This window comes from Empidonax traillii, unplaced genomic scaffold (genome assembly GCF_003031625.1).
Source record: "Empidonax traillii isolate 1590-97213 ecotype Southwest subspecies unplaced genomic scaffold, ASM303162v1 scaffold223:size1722714, whole genome shotgun sequence".
In the NCBI taxonomy this organism is placed as follows: domain Eukaryota; kingdom Metazoa; phylum Chordata; class Aves; order Passeriformes; family Tyrannidae; genus Empidonax; species Empidonax traillii.
Window position 1 is genome coordinate 1494721 of NW_020955416.1, and position 13093 is coordinate 1507813.

Here is a 13093-nt window from a genome sequence, read left to right on the forward strand (position 1 = left end):
AACCCAAATTCTGAGGCCAGGGGAACAGGAAGACACAAAATGAGAAGTGGTGAAAAGAGGGACGCACACACACAGGGGCTTCCACTGGAATTTTACTTTTGGAAGTTGCAGAAACCTGTTTACCAAGCAAGGAAAGAGGAAAGCCAAAAAGAAAGGGGGAAAATGACAGACTATATGGAAAGGTAGAGATGGAATAAGCACAGAAGAGAAAGAATTAGACGACTAATATGGACTATGTGGGAATCATTAGTTAAGCAGGTTACAAGCAACGACTGCCCTTCCTCCCAAATGGAACTGTTTCGCAGATATAAGGACTCAAAGATCCAGGGCTGCTACTCCTGTGTGCGTAGAGATGGAGAAAACACGATGCAGTAGGCCAGGAATCAGCCCACAATGTACTCATCTCCCTTCCTATGGCATTGTGGTGTTCGAGGAGTGGCATTTTGCTTGAAATCATTGTTCACTGGCTATGAATCACATTTTTTTCCACTCAAAACACATGAAAAACACTCTGAAACCATTAAACACAGCGTACAAATTCTAACGATACTCTGTAATTCCTCTGCAGCCACTAAATGAAAACAAAGAGCTCTTCTATCAGCCCACTTGTCCTTCCCTAGCTGCTGCATTGGTGTATTGTAAACACGTAGACAAAAAAGTCCCATCTGAAGAAAATAGGTGCCTTCTTTCATTGTGGGATACAATGCCAAACACTGAATATCACAGCTGGTAAAAGGGGCATGAAGTTTGCAAAAAGGAATGTTCCTAAAAATCTCCACCAGGAAGATGGCTCCAAGCCAACACACCACCTAATGCGAAGAAAATGCTTGACTAAAAGAATGCTCTTCCTCTTATTCCTTTGGTATTTATTTCTCCATCTTCTGTACCTCATCAGACCTCTGACATCCTAAAGGCTGACAGCTTTTGGGTGTAAGAGTGGGCATGTTTCTGGTATTCAGGGCTACACTAAAATATGGGCATTCTCACCCTTTACCAAAACACAAAATCTCCTTTCAGTTCTGTGGGCACAAATCCTCAAAGAAAGACTTTCCAATTCTTTGGTAAAGAAAAACCTGACTGGGGAGAAGCTGGATATGAAAAGAAAGGCTTTGAGGACGAAAGGAGAAGAGGGAATAATTTTTCTTTATGTGTTCAGAGGGAAATGCTCTCTGGGTGATTTACCTCTTGTTTTAAACTCCTTTTAAGTCTCATGTTCAGCCACGTAAAGGCTGAAGTATCTTCTGGCTCCTCTCAATCTGTGCCTATCTGACCCCAACACAGACCAAACAACCCACATGAGACTCATCAGTGGAGAGTTAAAGCACTCTCTTCTAAAACCCCTCACTGTCACATCACCAGAATTATCACAGGTTTGGCTTCTTGTACATAAGAATGACCTGAGGAACCCATTACATTGATAGTTAGATTACTAATGTTTTAGGAATGTCACTTTGCCACTGTCTAGCCAGTTCGACTTACAAAAACTAGTACATGAGTTACACACATTGGAATTTTAGTAATAATTAATCCTTGACCTGTTCAAAATGCTGTACGAACATTAACTAGCTAATCCTCAGAATAAACATGCACTGCAAGTAACAAGAGACCCACCCTGAAAGCCCACAACACAAAAATGAATAACCAACCATCCCACCTAAAAACCACATCTCGCCTCTTCTGCAGAGGGAGAAACTAGTGAGATAAATGAATACTTTGTGTGGGCCCCTGAAAGCCACAAGTCACTAACTCTCACAAAAAGGAAGGTACAAGTTCCCAGATCCCAGTCCCATATGAGTGCCTTCAGGATAAAATACTTTTTAGCTCCTGACGTCTTTCCCATTAACTTTGCATGCAACAGCCTGCACAGACACAAGGAGTCCAGGGCAAAACAAACAAGAAGGAACCAAATAAATAAATACTACAAAAACCACTACCAAAAGATGATTTGAAACACTCATTTAGGAGCTTACAGACAATACCTTGGTGGCACGTATCTGCCTGTGAAGGTCAGTTAGTTGTTGAATTTTGTATTCTAGTTCTGAAATCTGGGCTTGAAGCCACGTCCAACGGCTGCCAATTCTAGCTCTGTCTGCAAGCCACTTCCATTCAGAAGTATAGCTGCTGTGAAGACAAAACGCTGGTTAGTCCAAAAATAAAGATAACCACATTTGCACAAGCACATTTCTGACGGCTGCTCTGCCTCATGTTGCAAGCATCTCAGTTGCTTTCAAAAAATATCTGACTATACCCATCCAGTTTCACACCAGCTTATTTCTGTAGCAACAGAACTTGCCCAAACCAGTACAATTCGTGTTCATTGGCTACTCCCAGACTAAGCTAGTTTTCTGTTCAGGATTATAAAACTCGGAGCTGGATAAACTACCAAATTGTAGCAGTTAAGGCTGAATACAGATGTGTAAAGAATTCCAGTAATTCCACCAGCAAGAATCCAAACTCTTACACCACACTCCCTCCCACAAGCTTTCACAAATACTGTTTGCTAACAACTCGAATCTAATAAAACACCATCCAGCAATGACCAGCTAGATATCAGGTTACTGCCCCAAAACCCCCAATTAAGTAGTTCAGATTTCTCTTATTCAAGTTATTTTACAAATACAGCTGTGTCAGTTCAGTATAGTCAGGTCACTATTGCTGTTGTTTAAAACAGTTGTATTTTATAACACAAAAAGTATGCCTCCTGGTACCTGACATCGTGATTAGCCTAATTTCATTATGCTGAATTCATCAGTGGTATCAGCAAACATTACCCAACTTACCTATTAAACAAATGAGTGACACAGTGCTAACACTCAACAAACAATTATTCAATAAATTTAGGCAAGAGAAACACAATGCACTATTTAAGTATACAACTTCCACTACTATCCTATCTTTATCTGAGTTTGTTTATTTATTTACAGAAAATGAGTAGTGGGTTTCTCCCCACTGAAGTTGACAAGTATCTAAAAGGACTGTAAAAATGAAATCAAATTTCTGGGAAATAAGGGCTTTTACTCAAGTTATTCGGATAACTACTGGATCTAAATCCTGGATGACACTGTACATAAGTTCTGCACAGGCAAAATACTTAATATCCTGTTCCCCAGGCAAGGAGGAGCACTGAAGTATCACAAAAGATACCAAAAAAAAAAAAAAACAGATGCCCGTGAATTGGCATAGGAACATCACAGAAGTGTAATTGTTTCATGCAAAACTTTGTGTCAACTACCTCAACAATGAAAGAAAGATAATACAGCACCCTGGGGAAGATGCTAGACATGTCCTGGCATGAGTACAGAAACACCAAATCTGAGAATTTTCAAGGCAAAGACTATAAAACACAATATGACTCAAAATTTCAGAACTTTCATCTTCTTAAGCTATCATAAATAGTAAGAACAGACAGTCTCTGGTACATCACCTCTAAAATACAAAATTTCTTCCCTTTTCAACATAAATCCTCCCACATAATTTACCACCAGCTTAAACTCTCTCCTACACCAACAAAATGAACAGATGAAATCGGAGAGGAGATTGAAATGTCCTATCTAAATCCAAATTCTATGTGGAAGCAATGTGGACTACCATCAGAAAGAAATTCAAAGAACTCTATACATATAGATAATAATAAATTGTTTATATTTTACATATTCTACAAGTAATTTTCTCCTAGGAAAAAAAGGCATATGAAGTCATCTTGTGAATATCTATTTTTCTGACAACCCCTTTTTATTTCTCTTTATTTTCCCATTATTACCAGCAAAAACAGCCCCAGTGACTTATGCTTTAACCAGGTCTTCTGAATAAGAATTTCTCTGGGATTGACAGCTTCTTCATGTTTGTGCTCCTGGAAGTCATAAAATACACTCTGTGGGAAAAGGGAGGGAATCTGCATTCCTAGTTTTCAATTAAATGTGTTCACACAAGTGTGGTGGCTGGAACAGTCAGGATTTGTCTCAGGACCCTGGGCTGGCAAAAAGCTAGTCCTAAAAAAGAGCTGCTTAATGAGGCCCTTATAAATCCCTCAGCTAATCATTTTAACAACAAAAGTTAAATAGGAATAAAGAGGATAACTGGAAAACACCCAACAGGTTGGGCTGAGGTGCTTTTTTCTGCTCCTTTCTCTAAAGGCAAACAAACGAACTGCAAAACCCCACAAATCAGGACACTGTAACAAGAAAGGCCAGGAGAAAGGAAATAAATCACAGATTTCCCTCCCAAGCCAGATGAAACAGTCTGGGGAGAAAGACGAGCTACCCTCAAACAACCTGAGGCAGAAAACAAATGAGGAAAAAAAAGAAAAGTGCCCTTTTACACAGCTGGGAAACCAGAAGCAGAATGGAAAGGGCCAGAGCTGGTCTTAGGTCCCCTACACTGTATGTCCCCTACACTGTATGAAATCAGCATGGCATGAGGGAATCCATAAGCAATACCCAACCTTAAGACAATTACCGTCTTACATTATAAAACAAGAAACCTCTGCAAAGCTACATCACAAGTTATTTTTCAAAAACGAGTTGGCGTTTTTTCTTTAAACACAATATTAAATCTTGAATTAATTGCATTCACTCTAAATACCTTATGTACATTTTTGCTTTGCTCTAAAATACAAGTATTTCTTACAGTTCTAAATTGTATTATATAACTAACAGGATTGAATTACACTGTGTAATTACATTGATGACCTCAGACCCCACTCTAAGGAAAAGTTTTCACTGAACTAAGCAAAACATTTTAAGCTCAGGCTTGGCCTGAGCAATTTCAGCTTCCCTCTCCTGCCAGCCCAGGCTGCCCCATGGCCATTGCCTGCACGAGGACTTGGGCAGCTCCACAGTGACACGGATTAGAGAGTTGCTCCTGAGTAATTTCAACTTCACAGGCAGGGAGAATGAAACAAGTTTATGTCTAGATCCCTTTCCCAGTTTTAATGCCTTGCAGACGGGATAAGAGACTGCTAAACTCTGTTCCCATTCCTGTCACTCATATTTGTTTGATCTTGCATTATTTATTTACCAGCTTTGCTTCTAAATCTATTTCTCTACAAACTATTTAGTAAAGCTTGTAACTCCTCAGAGGAAGATAAATATCACTATAAGCTATGCCCACATTCCTGAAGTGAACTGTTTGCATTCAAAGTAGTATGGTCACTCCAGAGACAAATGACAATCTACTATTGTAAATTAAAAAAAAATCATTAAAACTCTCCCAAAAATCTGTTCCTGGGATGCTAGAGAGTAAAGCTCAACATTCACTCAGTAAAGAAAGCAGTTTCAAGGTGGCTCCAGAGAATTCATTAATTCTGCAAATCCAGAAAAGAAACAAACAAACGAACAAACAACAAAAAAAACAATCACAAAGAGTTACAAAAATAACCAGGCCTGTTACTGAAGGAGGAAGTCCAAACAGGTGCTAAAGTAGAAGCTCCTGCTCTGGTTCTCTGTTGAGAATGAGAAAAGAATAAAGCAGTTTCTGTCTGTCCCACTTCCTGTGTGCTCCTTTTGCAAAGCATCTCTACTTTGTTTCCGTGCTTTCGACTCTAACATTGAACATCATCCACAGGAATTCCAAAGTCACTCTTCCACTGGCAACTCAATGCAAACCATGTCACACTCCCAAAGTGTCTCATGATCAGTACTGTAGTACAGTGGAATATTAAATCTGCATATAAACTTACTGGTCTTGCAATGACTGAACCTGCAGATGATCTCCTGCTTTCATCCAGGACTATTAGAATTGGAAGAGAGCAATACTGACTTTTTATGAATAAAACATCTCCTGTAAATTGCCCTAGAAAACACATGCTGTAATTGCATTAGAAGCAAAATTTGTTTCCATGTGAGTTACTGCCTTGCATTTCCATTTTGGTTGGACTGCAGAGGGTTAATCCTGCACAACTTGCAAGACAGGGAGGGAAGGAGGAAGAAAGGAGGAACAGAAGGAAGGAAGGAAGGAGAGAAGGAAGAAAGCCATAGTGAGTGCAGACACAAATGTAGGCAGTCAAAGTATGATCAAAAATATAACTAGGAGCAGATGATGAGGCTCTACTTGGGCATCCCAACGTATGGAAAAGAATTTAGCTGGGGATCATCAGCATCAGCACAGGCAGTATGAGCATTTCAAAGCTACTTGACTCTGCTGACACCAGAGGCAAGTGAAGAGCACTAAATATTGCTATTACAGTCAGTATTGCTGCTCAGACTGAAAAGTTTGTGGCCATGACCTAAGAACAGAATACATGGGCAAACCACTCGGCACTCTCACCTTCCCCCAAGGAAAAAAAACTGAGAACAAAACACGTTTTTACGTAACCAAACCAACATGGCAGAACACAACAAGAGGTTTCTCAGTGTCTCCATTGTGTTTTGGGTGAGATTTATGTCTTTCCAATAGCTAAGATCAGCCTGTCTGAAAAAGCAAACCCAGGCAACCTGAAAGCAAGATAAAATTGCTGTGCTTCACACACTTGTGTTTTTTTGGCATTTGTGAGAAGGGACAGGATTTAAACCTTTTAAGCATATTTTATTTTTATAAGCAAACAAAACAATAAGCCTCAAAACAGTTCATAAACGATGAAGAAGAACCACAACGGCGTTTAAAATGCAAAAAAACTGAGAACCTGGGATTGATAGTAAGTATCCAGGACGGTTGATTCAAATAGGTATGATGAGCACAGGAAAGAGTGTGCAGCCCTGTGCTCACAGCAAGATTCTCCACGAGTATCTTATATCCTGAAAATCAAAAGGAAACTAAGGCCTTCCAGTCTTGTAAATCCCAGTGTGAACAATTAACGCACCCTAACGTGACACATCTGCATGGACAATGACAGGATGCTTCCTGCTGAATAGGAAAGGGGCGTGCTTGCAACAGATCCACATCAAAACTCCAAAAATCATGTTTGCCAACCCAAAACACAGTCTCCTTCCAAAAGGTTTTCAAGAACACCAACATTTTCATGTTACAACATTGTTAGACGTGAACAAGCCAGAGACTAAGGCACCCACGCAGTGTGGGTGGGAAAAAAAATCTCCTATTCCAAAATTCTGCAATTAAAGTCAGAATGGTAGTTGTTCCAGACATCCCCTCACACTTGCACTTCCATTCAGTCTCTTAACACAGTATATTCTGCTCTTTCTGCCAGGTGATATTCCTTTCAGTTAATCCACATTTTCCTGGCATCCAGTTTTCAGATAATTTAGTCCTAAAGTGACCTCTACCATCCCTGCTGGTTTATCTTCTCCTCTCACTGGGAACTCCTGGGCTATCAGAGGCCTATTGACAATCACACAGTGAAACAGTGAAGTATTTGGGAACAAGCAGCAGCTTATAAACCAGAAAGTCTACCCTCGGGATAAAGAGTGATCATCGTCTTTGCTGGGAGTCAGTGAAAACAACGGCAGAAGTTTATCATTTTTGTGAAGGATGTCTGATGTCTGGAAACTCAAAAGCAAAAAAAAAAAACCGAGGCGTTTCTCCAGTCTTTAAATCCCACCCGGCCATCATATGACTCACCGTGAAATTCATAAGACTTAAAACACCGGAAAAAAATCATACATCCCCCAATTCTCCTGGGAAGCTCCCTCAGTTGTACAAAACCACAAAACAGTTATACTGTCCACGTCACACTCCGTCACAAATGCTCCACCACTAGTATGGTGGGGGTCCCTCCAGGACTGGAGCTGAAAGACTGAGAACTTCCTGAGCTGAGCCTCATTTTACAGCAGCATTGCAGTCAGTTCCCCTGTGCCTACACTGGCAACGCTCAAAAAGCAGCTGGCCAGAATACAAGTATTTTCTTACAAGCCATTAAGGTGAGCACAGGGCTTCTGATACTTTCTGCCAACATGCCCACGAAATTCAGCATATCCATTTTTCTTCTCTCTACAGACACTGACAGTAAATAAGAGATTAGCTATGAAGACTAGATGACACAATATGAAACATTTAAATTAGCTGAATTCAGGTATGTAGTGCTTGTATTTTAGATAATTCTATCTTTGTTTTACTCATGAGATAAAAGTGCCCACTACCAACCAAAGTTTCCAACACTTGTAATGGCTGAACAAGCATGTCCAACTATGAAATGACCCGTAAATGCTTTCTCAAGGACTAATTCTTCCAGCACACCTACTCAATGTTTGTTTTCAGAATGAACCAACTTCACTTGCTGTTGAAGTATTAATTCCCCTGGAATCAGTTAACTGTTAAACCCATAATAACTACATAATTTAAAAAAACAGGGAGTGCTGTTTTATGAACTTGATCTCTTCTGTGCATTCCAGAGTGCAAACAAGACTTAAACAAACTGTAACAAATTCTGTCCTCTATTATTATAGCTGATCAACACTACACAACACTATTGACTGTGACAGTTCACAACCTTTGCTCAGACCACCTAGGAGCAATATTCCACAATATGCACCAAACCAAACTATGCAGCCCCACTTTCCCCTCCAAAACAATCAAGCAAGGTAAGTTCTCTGTCACTCAAAATTCTCCTGCAGTCTCTGTGAAGATCTGCAGCCACGTTCCTCTTCTGCAGCCTCAGGGGTTGCTGTTTTCTTTGGTGTTTAACAGAAATTTTACCTAGCAGACATTTTCCTCTGAAACAACACTCAGTGTCCCAGTAGTTCTCCCTGTCACCTACAACGGTCAGTAATTGCTCATCACAACAATTCCTGGCACCCAGCTTGGTCCCACCATCTCTGACACACTGAGGTCATTTTATACTTTCAGAATTGCATCCAATAACACACGTTGATACTAATACACAACACACATCCTATCTTCCCAAACAAAAAAACTGTAGCCAGCTGAATGTTTCTGCTATGCCACCAGGCCTGAGGAATTCATGCAGTAACACCTGAAATTATCAACATTAGCTGTGATTTTCCCCTGAAGAGAAAATTCATGGTATAGAACCAGAGGGTCAGAGAGGGGGAATTAAGTAGCAACAGAATGAGATTTTTACATCTTTCACAAAAAAGTTCAGAAGGAACAGTGGGAAGGAAAGAGGAAGAAAATTGATATTTAGGGGAAAAAGGCTGTAGAAGAAAACTGTAAATATAGAAAGGGAGTGTCCACACTTGGATACCCTAGCAAAGGAGAGATCTCATAAGAATTTCACACTGGCGCTCTACATACTCCTTCATCTGAGAAATCACATCTTCCAAACTCGTAAGATGCTACAGCCAACAATTGCCTGCTACAGGGTTCCTGCAAAGAATCACTCTACTGCTACTAGGTTTTATGTTAGAAACCAAACTTCTACACTTGCACTTAATTGGTAACTCAATTTAGGGATCAAAGAAGAAATTAAAAATTCAGCTCCTTAAAAGAGCATTATCTGTTACAGCGCTGAACTTTTCCAGTGGCTGGCTTCAAAATGTGGTATGTGCTCTTCAACTCCAATTCTGTTTACATAATTCTTTAAAGCTGTTAATGATAAAAAGACCAAATTGGTTGGTGGGGGTGGAGTCAGTTAAAATATTAACTGCCCAAGAAGTAAAAACCTGCAAAAGGTAAACAACCAGCATAATTTCCTCTTAATAACAAAAAAAAAAAACCAAACAAAAACAAAAACAAAAACAAACAAACAAACAAACAAAAAACCCCCCACACCTGCTGCAAATTGCCTATCTGCCAATGCCTTTTGTTAAAAATAAGTTACTAAGATTCCATTGGCTGCCCCAGCACCCCATCTTCTTCCACAAAACCTCACCACGCTGAACATCAGTCCAACAGGGAACAGAGAAGCTGGTAGTGCTAACATGCAGAGAAATTTATGCACGTTCATCTCTTCAGGATGTTCTTCAGGAACAGCAGGGCTGCCTGGAAACAAGCTTCTTTTCTTGCCTTTGAAATGGCACAACATCAATAGATCAACAACAAAACACTAGGAACGCAGGCCTAGAAATTCTCTTTAAGTATTACACAACTGCCCTTGGAAAAGAAATCAAGAAAGCAGGGCTAAGTCTGCAGTCCATGCTCAACACAAAATAAGGCAGAGCTTATAAAATACATTCCTTCAAAGATCTGTGCAAATGCAGCATTATAACAGTGCACAGACAGCATATCAATGCTGTCCAGCCATTGAGGTTGGTTCCAAAATTTGTACGCATATATAAGGAAAAGGTGGGTATGGTATTCATGTAAGCTCCAACTCCAGCTTGTAACTCATTGTATATATATTTAGTATTAGATTTCAATGTCAGAAGCAATTGAGACCTTTTGGACAGGCAACTAACAGTTGATCCAGAACCTGGGAGCCAGATGCATTAGACATCAGCAGCAGGTTTTTGGTTGTGCAGGGTCTGCAGCACCACAGAACAGGGTAAAACTCCCCCATCGGGGACTGAGAGTCAGACAGGGCTGTGGCAGGTGGGGAAGTCCACGGTGGAGGAAACCACTGAGAAAGGAGGAGGAGCAGCAACACAGGTAGCACCACACACTGACCTCCACCTCTGGGAATGGTGCGAGCAGCGTGCCCCCTTGGGTGGACAGTGCCGTGGGGAATGGGCTGACAGGAGAGCTGGAGGGACCCCAGAGCACTCCTCTGGGTCGGGCGGCAGTTTGGCAGGGCTGGGATGGGTCCCACTTCAGGCCTTGAGGCCCAGGACCCACCCCAAGTGTGGGGCACAAAGGAAGCTGCAGAGGGGCTGAGCCCTCGGTGGGGACTTGCCCTGGGCACACGGGACATACTGGCAGAGGAAAAAATCAAGGCTCTTGGGCCCCCCCCAGTTGCTTCAGGCGTGCTGTGATCAGGTCACAGAGGAACCAAACAGCACTTGGCTGGCTGCTCTGCAGGGCAGGGAGGGAGTTTGTTGTGAGGTTAAACGCCACGATTCAGTCTGCAGGGACAAGGCGTGGGGAGTGGGGAGTACAATGAACGTAGGGTTGAACAGTCTGGTGGTTTTGCGTTTTGGAGGAGATTGGTGCTGAGTTTCACTGGGTTTTACTGGTGCCCAGTCTACCCCCAGGGGCTGGGAGGAATCTGAGGTTATAGTGCACACATATTCCAACACAGACCTTCAGGTTTATTTTTCCCCAATACCAGAATCAGTAATTAAAAGTTTGTTAACTAAAAATGAAATTGATTTAGATTCCTCAACAGAAAAAGAAGTCTTCTCACAACAACTAGGCAAAATGTTTGGATGAAAATAAAACAATTTACAGCTATTTCCGTTTTAATAAAAGAGAGCACAGGTCAATATATTTAAATCTGACATCTCAAGTTACATTCCTAACCCATATTTAGCAGTATGAATGAAATTCTGTTAGAGGAGAGCAGTCCTATTTTGGGAACTTCTTCATGCACACTTTTTACTTCATGTGAAAAGGAAAGCATTTAAATGATTTCCTGTATCGAGGCCCAATGTACACTCATTTTCAAAGGCACTGGATGTATCCCTTTGAAGTAGATTCTCACAAAATCAGTGCCAGCTATAAACCAAAATAATGCCGCCCTCGCTTTACAAGAAGTTATAAAGACACTTCAGTGTTGTTTGTAAATATACTTTTTAATTAAAACAAACACATTTCACAGCTTAGCAAAAGAAAAAAAAGCTGGCCATAAAACGATGATTAATCAGCAGGTGACAACAAGCACCAAACTCTTCTTGTCTACGGTTTAATTAAGCATGCAAGGTTATATGTATACACACATGTGCCTTTTACTAGATTTGCTATTCTACTATGCTGACTGTATATTAAACAGTTATGAAGGAGTGTAATGCCAAATTTTTATTTAATATGCATTCAACACCTATCTAACTCAGTCAGAAGCTTTGACATTCCCAGGTCTAAGATTCCCTTGCAGGTTACAACCTGTCAAAGCTTCTGCCTTTTCATTAAAACCTTTCAGTCTCCCTTCAGCAGCTGCAAAAATATTAATGCAATTACAGGTTAGAAATTAGGATCCTCACCCACAAGAACATTACTCTGGTATTGTAAGAAGGAAGTCTTGATAAAAAGCAAGTTTTTATTGCTCTACATGAGATCTCCAAAGCAAAACACTAAATGCATGTGGGACGCTGAAGAAGTTGTAAATCCATCTTACAGAAATCCAACCGAGCGAGGTTAAATATATTCTGAAATAATACATGTATCCCTAGTGTGAAAACACAAGGCAATATAAAGCTATCTTCTCTTTCATTCCCTGATAACAACCCTCCTCCCACATCCTAGTGATAGAGGCCAAGAATTGAGAGAATGCAATTCTGGAAAAAGTAACATATAAAACATTTTGAAATCAGCATATTATTAGCACCTATGAATTTATACTTATTCAAAAGCGCTCACATTAATTTCCTATGCAAACAGGACTTGTAAACTAAATAAGCTTTAAAAACTGGGAACAGTCGGGGGTTAGTGGTTAAGAGCAGTATTTAGTCCTGGCAGACTCTCTTCCTCCCCTTCCCAAACCAAGAATTCAGTTCTCATATCATGTACAAAGTGAAATTACAGCTCAGAGTGGAAAATTAGGACCTGACCTTGCAAAACAAACAGGCTCTCCTTGAAACATGGCTCGAAGACCTGCAATAAACCCCAGCAGTGCTGCCTATAGTGAGGCCTGAAGAACTGCATTGATATTGCTGTGAGAAAAAATGCTAGGAAAAACGGAAAATAATCTAGAACAAACAGATTAGGTCTGGAGATACTAGTCATTTTCTCCCTTCCTGGATTCTCCCAGCCATATTGCTCCCCTCCCCACCAAATCTTTGTAGTAAAAGCAGATTTTCCATCTTCTCTCTTCCCAACTAGCAATCTAAGAGAGAACAAAAAAAAAAAAAAAAGGAAAACGAAAAAAGATTTACAATCTCTTCACATTCATTATAAAAGTTTCCAGGCACAATAAACCCTGTGGGCATGGAAAAATATAACAGCGTGTCTTCGTCAGGCTTGAGGTTGCTGGAGAATAATCAGTAAAACATGTTCAGAAATCAGAGGAAAAGCATGAAAACATTTCAGAGGGAGAAAAATCCCACCAAATGATGCAAAAGGACTGCATTCGGATGGGGGAAGGAAGACTGGGGAAACAGGACACAGGACTTTTCATGAGTAGAAAGAGCTACTTAATTTGCAGAAAAATCTG

At 40.5% G+C, this 13093-nt stretch overlaps 1 protein-coding gene across 6 annotated transcripts in view; it reads right to left on the minus strand.

The window, feature by feature from the left end:
* Positions 1-13093, minus strand: part of KANSL1L (KAT8 regulatory NSL complex subunit 1 like) — a 59410-nt gene that overhangs the window by 34755 nt on the left and 11562 nt on the right. For 5 of the 6 annotated variants that reach the window (XR_003571659.1, XM_027887824.1, XM_027887828.1 and 2 more), the window contains exon 3: positions 1980-2121. Coding sequence is in view for 5 of the 6 variants with exons in the window: in XM_027887824.1 (XP_027743625.1) it covers positions 1980-2121 (142 nt within the window). In the remaining variant the exon portion in view is untranslated. The remainder of the gene's footprint in view (positions 1-1979; positions 2122-13093) is intronic. The other variant, XM_027887825.1, reaches the window with a different exon arrangement.